Source organism: Alternaria postmessia, assembly GCF_024291825.1.
Source record: "Alternaria postmessia strain BMP 2775 chromosome Unknown scaffold_1, whole genome shotgun sequence".
Taxonomy (NCBI): domain Eukaryota; kingdom Fungi; phylum Ascomycota; class Dothideomycetes; order Pleosporales; family Pleosporaceae; genus Alternaria; species Alternaria postmessia.
Window position 1 is genome coordinate 124,235 of NW_026260074.1, and position 18,227 is coordinate 142,461.

At 51.3% G+C, this 18,227-nt stretch overlaps 7 protein-coding genes across 7 annotated transcripts; 5 read left to right on the forward strand and 2 right to left on the reverse strand.

Annotated features, from left to right (window-relative positions):
* Positions 1 to 842: 842 nt before the first annotated feature.
* J4E82_000045 (uncharacterized protein) lies at positions 843 to 1,690 on the forward strand (the record flags this gene model as incomplete). Its single annotated transcript, XM_051726369.1, has 3 exons — positions 843 to 1,032; positions 1,088 to 1,511; positions 1,627 to 1,690. 3 exons carry the CDS (start codon positions 843 to 845, stop codon positions 1,688 to 1,690), a joined length of 678 nt encoding a protein of 225 aa, XP_051593551.1.
* A 2,104-nt stretch (positions 1,691 to 3,794) lies between these two features.
* On the forward strand, positions 3,795 to 7,028 carry J4E82_000046 (uncharacterized protein; the record flags this gene model as incomplete). The annotated part of the gene is made up of 1 exon (XM_051726370.1): positions 3,795 to 7,028. The coding sequence occupies one exon, from the start codon at positions 3,795 to 3,797 to the stop codon at positions 7,026 to 7,028; it is 3,234 nt and encodes a 1,077-aa protein (XP_051593552.1).
* A 1,599-nt stretch (positions 7,029 to 8,627) lies between these two features.
* On the forward strand, positions 8,628 to 9,665 carry J4E82_000047 (uncharacterized protein; the record flags this gene model as incomplete). The annotated part of the gene is made up of 3 exons (XM_051726371.1): positions 8,628 to 8,770; positions 8,823 to 9,258; positions 9,312 to 9,665. 3 exons carry the CDS (start codon positions 8,628 to 8,630, stop codon positions 9,663 to 9,665), a joined length of 933 nt encoding a protein of 310 aa, XP_051593553.1.
* Positions 9,666 to 10,450: 785 nt separating this feature from the next.
* On the forward strand, positions 10,451 to 12,061 carry J4E82_000048 (uncharacterized protein; the record flags this gene model as incomplete). Its single annotated transcript, XM_051726372.1, has 1 exon — positions 10,451 to 12,061. The coding sequence occupies one exon, from the start codon at positions 10,451 to 10,453 to the stop codon at positions 12,059 to 12,061; it is 1,611 nt and encodes a 536-aa protein (XP_051593554.1).
* Positions 12,062 to 12,664: 603 nt separating this feature from the next.
* Positions 12,665 to 14,616, forward strand: J4E82_000049 (uncharacterized protein; the record flags this gene model as incomplete). The annotated part of the gene is made up of 2 exons (XM_051726373.1): positions 12,665 to 12,747; positions 13,011 to 14,616. The coding sequence occupies 2 exons, from the start codon at positions 12,665 to 12,667 to the stop codon at positions 14,614 to 14,616; spliced, it is 1,689 nt and encodes a 562-aa protein (XP_051593555.1).
* A 552-nt stretch (positions 14,617 to 15,168) lies between these two features.
* On the reverse strand, positions 15,169 to 16,398 carry J4E82_000050 (uncharacterized protein; the record flags this gene model as incomplete). Its single annotated transcript, XM_051726374.1, has 1 exon — positions 15,169 to 16,398. One exon carries the CDS (start codon positions 16,396 to 16,398, stop codon positions 15,169 to 15,171), a length of 1,230 nt encoding a protein of 409 aa, XP_051593556.1.
* Positions 16,399 to 16,772: 374 nt separating this feature from the next.
* On the reverse strand, positions 16,773 to 18,063 carry J4E82_000051 (uncharacterized protein; the record flags this gene model as incomplete). Its single annotated transcript, XM_051726375.1, has 2 exons — positions 16,773 to 17,886; positions 17,933 to 18,063. The coding sequence occupies 2 exons, from the start codon at positions 18,061 to 18,063 to the stop codon at positions 16,773 to 16,775; spliced, it is 1,245 nt and encodes a 414-aa protein (XP_051593557.1).
* Positions 18,064 to 18,227: the final 164 nt, after the last annotated feature.

The following is an 18,227-nucleotide window of genomic DNA, read 5'->3' on the forward strand; positions in this document are numbered from 1 at the left end:
GTGTATGACAAGTAGTAACACTGTGATGGCCGTCAGACATGTCAAACACGTTAGTCGTGTGATGCGAAAAGCGATTCGTCACTTTTCTCGCAGTACCTGATCCTGTTATATGTTCATAATTGACGTTAGCAAAACTCAGTCTATTTCATTGGAGCATCTGTTACCTCACTCGTTACGATGGTACGGCACTATTGAAGAACCTGCGTAAAGGTATCTCAACACTAGCAAAATTTGACTGAATGACTTACTTCACCCTCTCATCATCCAGAGAAGTTCGGCGCTAGACATGAGTTGAGTTTGCGATGAGCAAGCCTGTACTCTGAACTAGCTGCTGCAACTGAGTCTAGGCATACAACGCTGACTTCATAGCAACGATACACAACTACCCTCATCTCCCGGATTCTACTATCCAATGAATAGCTGTCATCACCGGTATCACTTGTCTTGTTTACAGGGCATCGATGCAGCTAGCACTATAGAGAGCATTTGAACCATGGCTTCACGGAACTCGGGCCTAACATCTCTGTGCCAAACTCACCTCTGCGCAACCCGACGCAACACCTTCATTGCATCTGCGCAAGCTACTCCGTATGTGCGACTTCTCTATGCTTACGATAGATGTGAACAAACACAATATTACGCGCATGCGGATGGAACCTTACGCCATGTGCGCTACAGTCGACACATGCATCGAGGTTGTGCTGAATGCCAACCGCAAACGACATGTACAAAAGGGTGACTCCCGTGTTGAGGACAGGCAGTCATCTTTGACCTCCCCTTGAGATCCCCTTTCAGAGATCCATTGACACATTCAGTACTTATCCACCCGACCATCTTCTGTCATGCATCTCGTCATCGTCGTCGTGGGCCTCGTCGCCCTGACGGTAGCTGCGCCACTCGAAAAGATCAGCGATACCGAGATGCACCAGGCTCAGGATAAAGACTACACCAAATATGCCGGATACCACCCATACTACTCTTACGGGCCGTACTCCTCTGCAGCCGAAGCAGAAGCAGCCAAGACGCAGCAAGGTGCATCCCATACTCGTTCCCATCATACATCAGGACACTTCTAACCACTTAACAGGATCAGAGGCTGCAAACATGAAGCGAGACGACACACAACCCGTAGTGGAAAACTACGCCCAATATGGCGTCTACTACACTACCTACGACCCCTATCCATCAGAAGTGGAGGCTGCGGCAGCGAAAGATGACATGGAAAAGCGAGGTTATTCCTGCTACGAGACATACACTCCTTACTCTGCCGCTGTCGAGGCTGAAGCCGAAAAGGCGTCCATGGCCAAGCGTGGATATTCCTGTTACGAAACATACACTCCCTACTCTGCTGCGGTGGAAACCGAGGCCAGGAAGATGGATGCAAACATGGCTAAGCGCCATATGTTGAGCATGCCCAAAGATATGATGGATAATATCGCGAGCAGCAGTGTAAAACGCGACATGCCCAAGGAAGTGCAGGCTGCTGGTGATTCCTGGTACAGGTCGTACAAGTAAGCTTGCTGCTTCTCTCTCCCCACTCTCACTTCTTTCCGTGCGCACTCTCCGTCAAGCTTCAGCCATCATCCATTGCTTGCGAGCACACAATCTGACATGCCTTACGTACAGCCCTTATTCAGCTTATGGCGCCTACCACGGCGTTGCTGAGACTGAAATCGCCAAGACGGGATAGACTGACACCTACGCAAAATCGGCTATTGAAGGTAATAGGTGGTCGAGGAGGAAGAGGGAAAAGATGCACATTCGCAGTACTTGCTTTTGCATAGTCGCTGTCGCTCCTTTCTTTGTGCTAGAACTCTAGGTGCTTTTCAACGGAAGAAATAAAACAGATCGCTCTTTGTTCCTCTTTCAGGATTGTGCGAGAGGTTGTGAGCGGGTAGTTATTGTTGTGACCAGTGGTTAGGCTAGCGCTTGTGGTTACTTGAAGAACACCCAGTACCACGATACCGCTATACGTGCCATCTCTAAGATTCATAGACCTGATTCAGTTGACCGGTCGTCGCGTATGATTGTACAGACGGTTGCCCCATTCTTTCGCTACTGAGGTGTGCATAGCCTCGGGTAATGTTGTATGCGACTCTCACGGGTTTGCATGCACACATCATATCTCGTACTTGGGACAAACGGCAGCGGACGAGCGGATCAGTCGTGAACTGAGGGGACGACCTTGCGTCTATATCTGATGTGTTCGCTGTGATATACGAGTGGTCAAGTATACAGCACGAGATGTTGAAGGAATATGGATAAATCGACCACTCATATTGTAAGAATGACATGCAAGGATTAAGTGGAGAAGAGCGGCCAGCCAGGACAAATGGAATTACGAACGAGGAAAGATGGTTATCTCAAATCATCGAGCGATTCCAGGACCGTGCTCCCCGAAGCCAGCTAGAAGGCCTGTCATGGTTCAGTCCGTAACATCAAAACTGGGTGCAGGGGGTTGGTGTCTCCAAATCGATGACGTACCCACTCCAAAAGTCGACAGGCGCCCATCTCTGATCCCAACCGCCAGCATATATGTAAGCGCATCTATTACTGAAACGCATTCTTCCGGTGGTGGTGGTGGTCGCGTCGCCTACTTTGCAAACGGTCCACTCGCCCAAGTTACGTAGTAATCATTGTGCACAACCCTCGTGATGCACCCACCGTACAGGTCCAGGCAGCATCGTGGCATCAGGCCTAAGCGACTGGCGCACCGTTTTGCGCGAGAAGGCGGCGTCGGAGATTGGATACAAGTGGTCGAATCGGAAAATAGGACATATGGCTTATATAGAGGCGCAATGAAGAACTCATATACCTCGCGTGCGTCTAACGTGTCGTAACGTTGAACAGGGCGGGCGCCCCGCAAAATAGCGACCACCTGGCACACGACGGGTCCCGCCGTCAAAGTTGCCAGCCACAGTGCGCTCGTCTCCACGGAGACATCCGCGTGATATGCAAAAGCCCGCATCGAGTTATACAAGATATATGTGCTTATGAGGCGCCTCATAACGTTGTATGAAGATAGGCAGCGCAGAAGCCCAGGCGACGATCATTGTCCGCTCGCGGCTTGGAAGGCATCGCAAACTGCTTTGTGATGTCTGAATAATCAGCAATAGGTCTCGAACTGCAAGGATTGCCATGTGGGGAAGGGGCAGGATTGTGTGGCTTGCATCGGCCAACGTGCGGCCAGTGACTTGAGTGGGCCGACAAGCTTGATCGTGGTTTAATCGGACCTCGACGGGAGGCAAGCTGCAAGCGTGCGAATCGTGAAGGCGCCATTACATGGCTCTGGTGCCGTCCCTTGTGCAGGCGACATGGGGAATGCAGCCATAGTATCGGCGGAGGGATAGGCCGCAGCAGCCACCTTTTACAAGGCGTTGATACATCACCCAGCGTCATCATACCTCGTTTCTTGTCTCTTTCAGCCCCGAGTTGTGCCCGCCTGTTGCTCGCTGCTTTTTCGCTCCCGTCTCGCGTGCTATCCTCCTCCCCACATACACAGCCTGCGCTTTGATATAGAGACTAGCGCCCCCACTGGTCTCCAAGCAAGGGCCGTGACTATCCTGTGGAGAAGTCGGAGCTTACCATTTCCCTTTCTTCGGCCGGCGTTCCGATCCAAGCACACGACGTTTGAACGTCTCGACGCCTGGATACGCTTGAAATGTTGTTTTGGGGTTTGAGATGCAGGCGCATGTGAACCATTTGTTCTAATCTTGAAGTTTGGGACCTGATGTAAGACTGACTGTCTCGGCGCTACCCAACAGCACAAAAGACGGCAGGCAGTCGTCGAGAACATGGCCGACTCCGGCGCGACCGCAACCTCTTTAGCCACTCCCTCGCACGCGCGCTTCGACAACGACGATTCACTGATTTTGGCCGAATACGGCCTGCCTGAGCTTCGAGCTTCCCCAAACGCGACCGCAATCAGTCCTACCAACGTCATGGGCTCATTCTCCGACTTCGACATGACATTTGCGCAGAGCCAAGGATTCGGTTCCAATTTCGATGGGATACAACCAAAAATTGAGGCTGGATATGCGGATCACAGAGGCAGTGTTGGCAATATGAGTGAAGAAGGTATGAGTGGCGGCGGGAGTGCGCATCCAAATCGGATGAGCATTGGAGGAAGCCCCGGCCGCGACGGAAACAATACCAGTCCGGAGAGCGCGCCTGCCATGCGCATGCTCGCCATTGATCCCATGAACGAAGCTTCGGCCTTGGCCATGAAACTCAGTGGCAACGACGGCACAGACCATTCGACGACATCGCGCAGGAGTAAGGATGATACGCAAGATCCACCGCTTTGGAGCGAGATGAAAACAAAGGCTGGCAAGGAGAGGAAAAGGCTTCCACTTGCTTGCATCGCATGTCGCAGGAAGAAAATCCGTTGCTCCGGCGAGAAGCCAGCCTGCAAACACTGTCTGAGGAGTCGGATACCATGTGTTTACAAGGTTACTACCAGGAAGGCAGCCCCGAGAACGGACTACATGGCCATGTTGGACAAGAGACTGAAGCGCATGGAAGATCGTGTCATTAAGCTGATACCGAAAGAAAGCTTACCTTCTGTTGCGAATGTGGGCAGGTCTGTCGTTAAGCCCGCTATCCCCGGCGCACCACCGAAGACACCCACCACGAAGAAGCGTGCCGCGGAAGAAGCTTTCGGTAACGAGTTGGACGAATGGTCAAAAGCAAAAGTCGCAGACCCAGATACCGCTGGTTCGACGTCTCGTGGCAAGGAGTCAGATGAGAGCAAACTCTTAACAGAAGGAGCGGAAAGCTTGCCGTCAAAAGAGATACAGGAACATTTGGCTGAGGTATATTTCGATTATGTGTATGGACAAAGCTATCCCCTCCTCCACAAGCCAAGCTTCATGCGAAGGCTCGCAACTGGAAAGGTTCCGCCAGTACTAATACTAGCAATGTGCGCCATCTCAGCACGATTTTCAAACCACCCACAGCTACGCACAGAGCCATGTTTCTTAAGGGGCGACAGCTGGGCTGAGCGGGCACGCGAGATTGCGCTGAAGCGATACGATGCACCCAACATTACCATCTTGATAGTCTACTTATTACTTGGACTTCATGAGTTTGGCACTTGTCAAGGTGGACGGAGTTGGATGTTTGGTGGTATGGCGCAAAGAATGGCATATGCACTGCAACTGCACAAGGAGAACGAATACGACCCGCTCGTCAACGAGTCCGACAGGAAACCCTTAAGCGCTACGGATCGAGAAATACGGCGGCGGACTATGTGGTCTTGCTTCCTGATGGACCGATTCAACTCCTCTGGTACCGATAGACCACTCTTTGTACACGAGCAGTACATCGAAGTACAGCTACCAGTCAAAGAGCATCTGTACGTACACGAAATACATGCGCCAACAGAGAACCTGGAAGGCGCCGTGCCGAATCCCGTTCCACCTGACAGCGGTCAATTGGCGAATCCGCGCGACAATATGGGCGTCTCAGCGTACACCATACGTTTGGTATGCATCTGGGGTAAGCTTATTAAGTACATGAACTTGGGAGGAAAAGAACGCGAAGCAGAACCTATGTGGTCTTCCGATTCGACCTTCCATGCTATCAAGAAGGAGGCGAAGGATTTCAAAGCGGCATTGCCTGAGATGCTTGTTTACAATCCTGAGAACCTCAAAAGTCATGCTATTGGCAAGACAGCGAACTCGTTTTTGTATCTTCATATCTTATGGCAACAGATCATGCTGTTCATGCATAGATTCGCGTTGCCTTCGACGGCAGGTAGCAGACCACCGAAGGATATGCCACATGACTTCCTCACAGAGTCTGCTCGCTCTGCGCTCGACGCCGCGAACCAAATCTCGATGCTCATCAACGAAGCCATGGATCACAACGTCGTCGCACCATTTGCAGGCTACTCGGCCTTCTTCTCTTCGACCGTCCATGTTCATGGCGTGTTCTCGAAGAACCCAAAGTTGGAAGCGCAATCGAAGAAGTATCTGGCATACAATGTCAAGTACCTGACAAAGATGAAGAAGTACTGGGGCATGTTCCATTACATTGCAGAAAACCTCAAGGAGCTGTATCGTCAACATGCCGATGCGCAGCTGAAGGGACCGAACGCGACCGGCGACAAGAAGAAAGGTAGCATCTTTCAGTATGGTGACTGGTTCGACAGATACCCACACGGTGTCTCGAAAACCGACTATGAAGATGCGGCTGAGTCAAACCCAAATGAGCCAGGTACTGATGCCGTCCTGGGACACAAAAGCGATCTACAGAGTGTGGAAGAGTTCTTCGCATCTTTATCTCCGCCATCAAAATCTGATCAACAGCGCAAGCAGGCGCGCAAAAACAAATCAAAATCCATCTCGAAACCCGATCTTGCTTCGTCGAACAACCAAGATATGCCACGACTACAACGGCAGAATAGTCAAGCTCAACAGAGTCATACTGCCCGCTTGCAAGCACAACAGCAAATGAACCAAATGAACATGGCCTCGCAAGATGCAATAGACGCCGCCATCGCCGCTGGCTACGACCCTGCTGCTCTCTTTGCCCAACAACAGCAACATACCTCTCCCCAGCAATTTCTCGCTGATTTCGCCGGTTCTCACCACGCGCATCAACAACATGCTCACCATCCTTCTCTTCCACTCATCAATACCTCACCTACAATGATACACCCTTCGCACGCACACCAAATGGATCCTACAAACCTCTCCCCCTTCCCCGACCTAGCCAGCGACTTCAATAATGCTTTCTGGAATCTCGACGCCATGGGTCTGGGTGCCAGCGCCAACAACAACAATTTCTTCGATCCGATGAGCAGTTACTTCGTGCCATTCAATGTGGAGCCGCCGCCACAACACGGTCTAGGTGATGATGGGGTTTTCGCAGGGCAGGGCGCAGAGGCGTATGGTTTTGCGCTTGGTGCTGGGACGCCAGTGGATTTGGATATGATGCATGGTGGTGGAGCATCAAGGATGCATAGGGGGAGCGTTAGTGGGGGACGACCCACTTTGGGTAGAAGGGGGACGGGTTTGGAGTAAAAGGATACTTATTTCGTCTGACTGGCTTGGAAAGTTCGGGACGGAAAAACTAATGTGGTGATGATTATTGGGTATATACCATTGAACGGAGTTCTCGTCAATACGAGGCTGTGTATATGGCGTCGGTGTCGATAACAATTGGAGCGTCTCCAAGCAGCGAATACTCGCATTCGAAATGCGTTGCTTCACTTTTACTGCACTAAGATGCCTACATTTGACTAAAGAACAAGTTGGTCCTAAATTGGCCCTCGGTTTCTTATGTATATTTTGAGTACTTTGAGAGAGCCGTAAGCCGGCTTCAAATGTGATGGCGAATTTGGATCGAAGTATTGATTTGCTCTTTCAAACTTATGCGACCTTTGAGCCTATTGTTCGGTATGTACTGAAAGTGCCCAGTTATTTTGGTCAGCTAGCATATTCCGCAGCTTACGATTTTCGTATGGACCGCTATCACTTTGGGTGAGCCTATGAGATCAACATTCGCCCCACCTGCCACATTCTGATTGCTCCACATTACCATCGACACCTCGACTCGTCCACTTACCAACCATCACAGCCGCCATCAGCCTCTTCACCTCAGCCTCGGATCGCAGGATCCGTCGCATATGTTACTAGGTCTTGGGTTTTAGGAACAGGCAGTACATGTTTGAAGATCTACTGTATTGTTTGGTGAAACACTAGTGGCGACAAGCCCTGCAACATCATGCACCCACGGGTGGATCGCGGACACTAAAATTCGCCTAAGCTGATGCTGAACAGGATAGAATCGAGTAATTGGAAACTTATGATTTGAGTTGGTTGTTTTGTATGTTCGGATTCAATCGTTTTTGGTCTGACATGTCATGCATACCGCGTGGAGAAACCCTCCTCTATACAAGTTCCAAGAACGATACCAAAGTACGATTGCCGCTGTAGTGAAGCTCTCATGCACTAAAGATGTAATACTAATCATCATGGCCTTCAGTGGGAGTTGATAAATTTACGTGACGCAAGAGTTCCCATAGGTCAATAATCTGATGTGTTATTGTGTGAAACGCAGATGTGTTTGCTTGTTTAGTAGAATGCCGCAGTTCCGAGTACAGCGTTTCGCGAATTACCCTTCTTGCATTGAGGGTTTTCGCCTTGGCGCCTTTAGCCTTCATCCCCAGGCGCAGACGAAACTGGCGGTTGGAACGTTGACACCTCTCGACGCCTGGGAATTCGGCATTCCGCCATGGCCAAGCATCTGAGAGAAACGCCTCACCGCAGCCAAGCACAGTTGGCCTTGCCGGAAGACCTTCGAAAACGCATCTTGATACAAGAGCTGGCATGTCTCCATACTGGCCTTGGGATGCCAATGACGAGCGGGGTGGGGTGGGCGGCTAATATCCCAATGGAGAATACGATGCGAAGTAGATCGTCAACGAAGGACGATGAACCAAATGTATAAGACGACCTATGGAAGTCGAGTCTACAATCATCATCAGCTTCCATTTCTCAACTTCCCTATTAATACTTCCTTCTTGATTAGCCTGGTGCTTCTCGCTCTTCGTCTTCTCTTTCCAAGCAAAACCTTCTAATCCACCGAGTTGATCTCAACTTCACATACACACATACAAAATGCATTTCTCACCAGCACTCATGCTCGCCCTTGCGGCTGCTGTTTCTGCTCATGGTGTAGTCACCGAGGTTAAGGGCGCCAATGGTGTCACTATGCCAGGCTTGACCATCCAAGACGGCACCCCTCGCGACTGCTCTAGCAAGTAGGTTTGAACACCAATGATGTTTAGTAGAAACAACTAACCAGACTTCCAGCGGCTGCGGTTCTCAAGCCGATACTGCCATCATCAGGGACAGGGAAATTGCGAGCGGCAAGGCAGGTCCTCTTGGTCGTACACAGGGTAACGGCATAGTCGATGCTGCCGTTATGGTTGGTGCTTTCATGGGACAGGGTGCTGCACCCCCTGCGAACAACGGTGCCTCTGGAAGTGTTGGTGTCGAGGACAACATTCAGCAGCCCGGCCAGAAGCGTCAGTTCCTCGGTGGTCTTCTTGGTGGAGGCGCTGGCGGTGCTGGTGGCGGTGCTGGTGGCGGTGCTGGTGCCACTGGTATCGCTGGACTGCTTGGCGGGGGTGGTGACAAGGTCAACGGCCCACCAGAGGCACGCGTAGCGGCCGCAGTAGGACAGGGGGCATCGGGCGGTCTACCCACATGTGCTGATGACGGCACCGTCACGATGACCCTTCGACAGGTAAGCTTTTGAGTCCTACTCTTGTACAACTTTGTCTAACGAAGTCGTTTTAGATCAACCAGGATGGTGCTGGGCCATTCACTGCCGATGTCGACGGTACCTCAGGAGGTACTGACGAGGCCGCTATGCAGCCTGCTACCGTTACTCAGGACGTTCCTGGCCTCGGTGTTCAAGGTATCTCTCTCGCCACCAACACCGAGTTCGCGATGAAGGTGCAGATGCCGGCAGGCATGACATGCGACGCGACTGTCGCTGGTGTCAACAATGTTTGTGTCATGCGCGTTCGCAACGGTGCTGCTGCCGGACCCTTTGGTGGATCTGTTGCTTTCACACAGGGTGCCGCTGCCAGGAAGAGGGCCATCGCCTACAGGCTCAAGAAGCGCATGGAGATTGGTGGCAGGAACTAAGCTGGTTGTTCCAACGAGCTGGGTAGGAATACTACTTTACCTCAATGTTAATAAAGGCCTGACTGGTTCAGTGTCAACGATGGATGATAGATGAAGAAATCTGGGTACATATGGGTAATAGATTCTGTAGAGGATTACGAATGATAACAACGGCTTCCTTGACAAACAAACCCACAATCGTGACTGAGCCTTGTTCAGCTCATTTTGCTGCAAGTCGGGACAGATAGATTGCTTGATGATGCTGCAATGAGACGCACTAGGGTTTACCGATTCTTTCCATTGCAGGATTAAGCGACTAAGGAAATCCCATGTCGTGGTAACCGTTGTCGTTGGTCACGATTAGTGGATTTGGGATAGGTATTTTACCGAGAGAAGTGCCGCCTACGTGAAGGATCGAAAATCCGGTAAGCTAAGCCCAAGGTGGACCAAGCTTATCTCAACTGCTATTCTACCGTACGCCCCCGCCACCCGATTGCGATCCTGCTCCAGTACAAGCACCAAACACAGCAACAATTTCTAGGTTATTCGGAGGCGAGACACGGTGATTGAGAGTCTCGAAGATGATACTTTCAGATGCGAATTTCGCGATTCCGCCGTAGAGACACTTAGACCATCTTATCGCGCAATCCACTATGAAAATCGCAACATGCACCAAGCCGTAGTCTATTACTATTCGTCAGAGATCAACCGTTCCCACGCCAAGTGAAAGACTAGGAATTCGCTTATAATGATGACATGCCTAGTTTTGAGCGTCTATCTTCCTGACCACCATCTTCCGGTTCGACATGGCCGTCTTCGACTCGAAAGCTCACGCTGAGCACCCGTCACCCACGGCAAGTTTCAACGACAATGATTTCAACCGGATCGATCCTAGCGGAGTCAAGCGAGGTCTCAAAACTCGGCATCTATCCATGATGGCGCTCGCTGGAATTATTGGACCCGGTATTCTTGTCGGCACCGGTGGAGCATTAGGAGAGGGAGGTCCAGCGTCTCTGCTCATAGCTTTCTGTGTCATCGGATTCATAGCGTTCAGCATCACGCAATCCCTGGGAGAAATGACAACATTGTACCCAACAGGCGGTGCCTTCGTTACACTCTCCGATCGGTTCGTCGACAAGGCCTTCGGAGTAGCAGTGGGGTGGCAGTACTGGCTGGTCTGGGCATGCGTGCTAGCCAACGAGTACAATGTCGTCTCCTCGATTCTGGTTTTCTGGGGCCCACAAGTACCTCTCTGGGGCTATTTTCTGATCTTCTGGTTCGCATTCCTAGGCTTTCAGATGTTGGGTGTGGAATCTTTTGGCGAGGCAGAGTTCTGGCTTGCCCTCGTCAAGCTTGCAGGTCTTTGCGCCTACTTCATCTTTGCCATCATCTACGCTTCTGGTGGCCTCATTGGGCAGAACGAAGCACTCGGGTTCCGGTATTGGCATGATCCTGGTCCGTGGGTCGATGGTTTCCGCGGAGTAGCTACGGTGTTCGTATTCGCTTCGACTTTTTATGCCGGTGTTGAAGCAGTCGCTGTGGCTGCTACAGAGACCAGAAACCCTTCGGTAGCCGTACCGCTGGCAATTCGACAAGTAATTTGGCGAATCCTTTTCGTGTACATTGGAGTTGCTTTCTTCTTTGGTCTCACTTGTCCATCAAACGCGGACGGGCTAGCAAACGGAGCCAGCCGCGCACTCAAGAGCCCCATGACTATAGCGCTGCAAAACGCTGGGTGGGAAGGAGGTGTGCATCTTATCAATGCTTTCATCTTCATTACAGTCCTGAGCGCTGCCAACTCCTCAATCTACATTGGGTCTCGAACAATACTCTTCATGGCACAAGAAAAGATGGCGCCCAAGTTCTTGGGGAAGACGAATAGCCGTGGAGTGCCGGTTTATGCGATTGTCTTCACGAACTTGTTCGGCGCGATATCCATGATGAACGTCAGCACTGGAGGAGGTCAAGCGTACTCCTATATCGTCAATCTGTCCGGTGTCTCTACCTTCCTTGTTTGGGGCTCTATCTCTTTCACACACATCCGTTTCCGGAAAGCTTGGAAAGCACAAGGCCGAACTCCCGACATGTTACCATTCAGGTCGTTCGCCTATCCAGCCAACGCCTACTTTGGAGTATGCGCTAATGTCTTCCTTGCGCTTGTGCAGGGCTGGACAACACTGAGTCCGTTCGATGCGGGTACATTCGTCGACGCCTACATTATGCTACCAGTGTTCGTAATTATGTTTGTGGGGTACAAAATTCTTTTCAAGACGAGATTCAGAAGAAGTCAAGAGGTTGACCTTGACACAGGCATGAGAAAGGACTTGGATATGAGAGACGAATACCTGCAGGGAAATTCAGATACTGGGCCGCAGGGGAAGCAAGGTTTTGTACAGAAACTTTGGCGGAATTTCTAAGTAGCGTTATCAAAATGCTCAGTCGTCCGTGCGACGACATACTGATTGATGACAATATCATGCCAGTGAGAAGGCTTCGTTCAACATATAGATAGTGACAACCAAGGTCAATGCGTGTTAAAGACCTTTTTTTGACGGGCGATACAAAACCCCGAGACTCTGGGATTCGGTCGCTCCCACTTCTTCGGCCTGTACAGCATACCCGAACGAGGGACAAATCCCACATCGATCACTGTAGACAACGTTTCGATCTAATAATAACGGTTCACTAACGTCCAGATGGATGCTTTTCCGTCGACTTTTCTCGTCCTGTTACGCCCTGAAGGATCATAACCCTTGTCGGACTGTATGCTGATTGGCTATGTTCGATAATAATAGCCGTTGGCTTAAGGCCCGCAGCCAATGTCACTGTGGCCTAACCATTTAGACGACCGCGCCGCAATGCTGCATAATTTCATGCAGCCTCAAAAACAGCTTGTAAACCATCGATATCATTTGCGCGATCGTAAAATCCTTCGACCCGACACTTGCTACTTGCTCGCTCGTACACTCGGCTTCGTTGGGTCTTCTTTCATTGGTCAGATCGCACTTGCCCCAATCGCTATGACTACTGCGGCAACCGTGTCCGGTAAACCACGCCAAAGGGCTTGGAAACCTAAAGCCCGCTCAGGTTGCAAGACGTGCAAGTAAGTGATTGCGTCAATGGGCGCGCAAGTTCTCATAAACACGGTACGACTGGCTCTACATCAGGAGTTGGGTCCGTTTCTCGCGGTTGTCCAGCCCAAGATCCCGCAACGACCAGATCGAAAGTTGACCATCGACGCGACAACTTATCATGGAAGTATGAATGGTGCCACCAGTAGGTGTCATCGAACTCTGCACGTGGAGCGATATCATTTGTTCCTTTTGTAATGCTGCATATTCGATGGCCGTTTGCTGATCTGTACAGAATACGCAAAGTCAAGTGTGATGAGGAGAAGCCGCACTGCAGGCGATGCACTTCAACAGGCCGTACGTGCGATGGCTACGACCCAAATTTCAGGCCTGCGCAATCATCAACACCCTCTCCACCGGACTCATCACGAGGCTCGCCTCACTCTGGGTCAAGCTGGAGCCTTACACGAGCTGGATCGCCAGTATTCATTGCGCCAGCCATGCGGCTTAACAGCAAAGAGGAACGGGAGAGCTTCGAGTTCTTCACCTCCTACGCTGTCTCGAACCTGCGCGGATTTCTTGACTCGCCTTTTTGGCAGCGAGAATTGCTTCAGGCCGCTCACCATGAACCTGCAATTCAGCACTGCATCATTGCTCTGGGTGCCATGTATCGACGCTTCTCCGAAGGTAGCGACTCGCACCTCAAGGAATCTGCCATGCTGGACAGGTACTTGCAATTTGCTCTGCGGCAATCAAATCAAGCGATCCAGGATCTGTTGAGAAAACAGAAATCGAGCGAGAAGGTAGCTCGAACGGACAAGGTCACCCTTATGACGTGTGCTATCCTGTTCACTAGCATGTGCTGCCTCCAAGGCTACCAAAGAGACGCAATTGAGCACGTACGTAGTGGCATACGGATGTTGAACGAGGCAGATGAAGAGGAAAACGAGAAATTTGGTCACCCGATAGAACTGGAGTCCTTGCGCACTATCTTTGTGGGATTCGACACGCAAATCAGGGCGATAATGCCCACGCACCTTTCGCGCACATGGGTCGCAAAGCCCAAGACAAAAACCCTGAGCGCGTCACCAACTCATACTTTGAACATGTCTACACTTCATGCGATGCTAGGACACACGCAGAGCTTGATGAACAGCATCCATGCATTTAACCAGAGGACTAAGCTGCGCCCAGAGGATGAAGTCGACGAAGCATATAACGAACAGACCGAACTCATCATGCGTTTCCATCGAGGCGCAGCCGTCATGGAACATCTCTGGAAACAAACCCCTGCTTTCGGCGACGAATTTCTCCAACCTCTCACCGCTCTGGAGCTCACGCAGGCTCAGATGGAGTACCTCTTGCGTGATCCTAGGTCTGACCTGGTAGTCAAATTTCCCTGTTTGGGTAACTTTAAGCAAGCTCATGGGCCGTTTAAACAGCCGTTCGATGTCGCCGCACAGTTTGTACGCATCTTCGAACTCGCTGCCAAGCTTTTGCCACTATCAGGTGCTCTAACACCGATATTCCAGGCCCCAGTGGGACCAACGTCTGCGCTCTGGCTCATAGCAGTCCGCGCACCTTCGTCTTGTCAGGTGTTGCGGAAACGTGCTGTACGGCTCATGCTAAGCCATCCAAGAAGAGAGGGTTTTTGGGATGGTATGCTTGCAGGCCAAATCGCAGAAGAGGCTTTGCGGCTAGAGCAAGAACGAACGCGATCAGAGCTAGGTTTACCGGAGCACGACCTGAATCAAGATCTAGAAGTGCCGGAGCATCTACGCATCATTGCATTCTACCTAACTCATCCGGAAGATAGTGATCGTACTGTCAAAGTCGAGTTTTCGGATGCGCGAGACCTTGCCATCGGTATTCCGGGATCTGTCCGGTGGATTAGCTGGTAGTTGAACGGCTATTTGGGGCGTCAACCAAGACCTTCTTCCTGCGAATCCATATCAACTCATCTCGTCACTATAATCGAGATAACCGGGCTTATTTTCACTGTAAACACAGCACCTCGACGAACACGCCTGTCTCGCCTTAGAAACCACAGCAGGTACCTCAGCTGGCGACGCACAAACGGCACGTTCTCCCGTTGTTGAAGCCCCTCCGAGTACTGACTGAGATATCGCTCTACTGTTACATGTAAAGTAGAGAATTTCAGGGACAACTTCAATGAACTATACACTGCTGAAGAGCCAACAATCGGAAAAGTTGTTTGTAGCCACGAGAGGGCAGAAGAAATGTTCCCAGAAATGATGAAGCACGCCAAGTCCCAACAGACTATCTACATAGTCTGGCGAAGCGCTCGATTGGACGAACATGCAAATTTGAGCGTAATATACTGTACATAGAATCGTAGAAGCAATGGCCAGCACATCTGGACACAGCATGCAGTAACCGTGTCAGCCCAGCAGAATCTTCCCTTCCCTTTCAGTCTCAACCAAACTATGACCCTACGACTCCTCCTCGCCCATCAGGAACGCATCCAAATCACTTACACTCAGCCTACCACCTGCCCTCCTCATGTTCATCGCTCCGCCTCTCCCAGCAATATCGCCCTTCTTCCAATTCACCCAACTCGTGCTCACAATTCTGGTCTCGGGCTTTGGCCTAGCCGTCAACTTGAGTCCTGTCCCCAAACTGCCCCGCATGACCTTCATAGCAATCTTGCCGCCGCGTATACTGCGTAGGATGTGCGAGACAGGGCTGTTGTCATCACCCCAGACGGAGCCGTAGGAGTTTTCCCCGGGAAACAGAATGTGTGTTGTGAGTTTTGCAAGGGGCGTCGTATGTTTGGGGAAGAGTGTGGCGATGAGGTGGGCGAGGGCCGCGAGAGCTTCGTTCGACGTGGACGCGGAGAAGGACGGGAATATCCGAGGCACGTTATTTGCGTGTCGGGATTCGCGGGCGAGTGGAGGGTCAAGGCGGAGGCGCGGACGTGTGGGATTGATTGAGACGCCGTGGCGAGCTGATCGTGTCGAAGGGTTACTAGCAGACCGGGTGAAGCTTGTGGATGGTCCTGACGCTGGGGCGTTGAAGGATGATACGGCGAAACTACTAGAAGGTGTCAAGCGTTCATCATCGCTCATGTCTGGATCTCGAGGATCAAGCCCGTTTTCCGGGCGAGGGGTGTAATAACCAGAGATGTAGACTCTTCGCGCTTGTTTCAAGAGGTATGGGTACTGGTTCTTCAACACCAAGACACCGTATGGATAAGACACGTAGAGTGATAGTCCTTCTTGATTTTCTCCGTCGTCTTGTACCACACCATCGGCATCAACTGTAGAACGCGCCTGCGCGATATGGCTTCGTCTTCGCGTGCAATCGGTCAATTCGTCATTGATCAATCGAGAAGTCAACAACAGCGCCACCGGAGCGAAGAACCCCAGTCTCTCGCCCTCAATATCTTCCATATGCCCATTGTCAACAGGAATCGTTGGTGGTTTCGCGACCGAGAGGAGAGACGGATCGTAATAGCGTCGTGCCAGCGGCGCGAGATCGAGTGGTAGACCGGGGATTTCGATTTTGCGTGCGCGATCCTGGATTCTATTGCCAAAGCACGTAGTGTAACCAGCACTGACTGTGATCGCGTGTTCTTCGGTGAGGAGGTACTCGTAGATCTGGCATCGTATCTCGGTAGGTAACGATAAGAAACCGCTATAACTGCTGTCTGAAACACTCATGTTGTGGTTGTAGGAAATTTGCGATCTTCAATGTTGTTCAAAAGTATAGTCTTTCAGCAGAATTTATTGCATCAGAAGCATACCAAGAGCATAAACAAAATACTTCGAGCTACGTGTTGCTGTAAGGTTGGGTGAGAAAGATCGAAGATGGGATATGGACGAATCATGGATGTGGGGTGTAGAGCGGTGAAACACACAGATGCCCTGCATGAGCGAGTCACGGTGGCGGGCCGAGAGCCTCACGCGACGAGGCTGGCCACTGCTCAGGGCCATATGTCACGAATGCCCAATCACGTTTTTGCAAACGGCTGTTTGTTTACGCCAAGATGTATGCAGTTATGACTCTTCGATTACGCTACGGTAGTCCCTTTAGGTCAATCGTCCTCACTGTCCTCGGCTCTTTGTTGCTCAGCCAACTTCTGCGCTTGTTCCCACTGCATCGCAAACTCTCGCAGTTGACCCTCTCCGCCACTACTTGCATCCACGACGTCCTTGGGGAGCTTGTGCGCACTGTACTGTGGAGTCGAGAAGCCGTAAGCCTCCGGATCGTCTTTCCTTATGAGCCGGAACTCTGGCTGCCATATTTCCTCAATGTCGTCATCATCATCATCGGTATCTTCGTCTTCATCTACGTTGTTATCATCTGCTTTGATCGGCTCGCTCTTATCTCCTGGTTGGGCTATCTTCAGACGCACAGTCGTCTCTTCGAACGCAGGTGCATCAGGTACCTCCATAGTAAGGAGTTCCATCCACGAGAAGATGAGAGGGTCAGTCCGCACAGCCCACGGGTTGAAGTCGACCACCCAGACCTTGTCGTGCGGTGGCGGCACGTAAACGTCAAAGGTGAAGTTAGGGTCGGGGAAGGTGTCTCGCAGTTTCGCATCGAAAAAGTCTTGAATGGTATCGCGTAGCTTGTCCTGCATGTTGAACAAGAAGTCAAAGTGGTTCAGATCCCGCTGGCAAAGGGCAATCAGCCGTCGGTTCCGCACAAAACATCGAAACTCGACACTGGGGTTTAGTGTGATCCACTTCCTTAAGACGAGGTGGTAAGGAATCTCTGGGTCTGGGGTTGTAGACTGGTCGGCTGTGTCGTCAAAGGCGTGCGCCAAATCGTGGGTGACGAAGTCGCTGCTCTTCAGCAGTAGATAGATATCGTTCGGTGTACGGCATTCCATGCTGTTTGTTGCGGCTATCCAGGTCGCATCTTTGGGCGCACTCCAGTTCAACTTCGGCGCAACTTTGCCGCCCAGCTCCTCAATAGTACGCTCGATGGCCTCGTGTGTATCGCGCCAGTGCGCGCTTGGGTCTGGACTCTCGTCTTCATCAGCATCGTTGTTGTCAGCGCCTGAGAAGATGCCGCTGTCGTTGTCCGACCATGAAGGATCGTCGGTCTCCTCGGGGGGTAGGATGATGCCGTCTGAGCGAAGGTAGTCGAGGAAGGCAGACGGGAGAGGAATCAAACGCGCTTTTGGTGTTATGGCACGGTATCTGTTGATGTCAGAAACGTGCAAATTCTTGAGAGGGGGATACCAACTTCGGATGCCATTTGTGGTAGGAGCAGTTCAAGATGTGCTCCTTAGTGACTGGTGGGAAGGGCAGCTCTCGATACCCCACCTCTACTGGTGCAGAGGTGGTGTCGTCGCTTGTCGTGTCTTGTGTGCTCATGGTGGTTGGGACTTGTGTGAGGAGAAAAGAAGAAATGCGCCCCGAGGATATATATCCAGAAATAATGACTCCATCTCTGGGTGAGTCTTCGCAGTACCAAGGGAAAGTTTTGGTGGGGCAAGCGATTCCATGGTTGCGCTTGGACCTCACCTCCGAACTCTCCG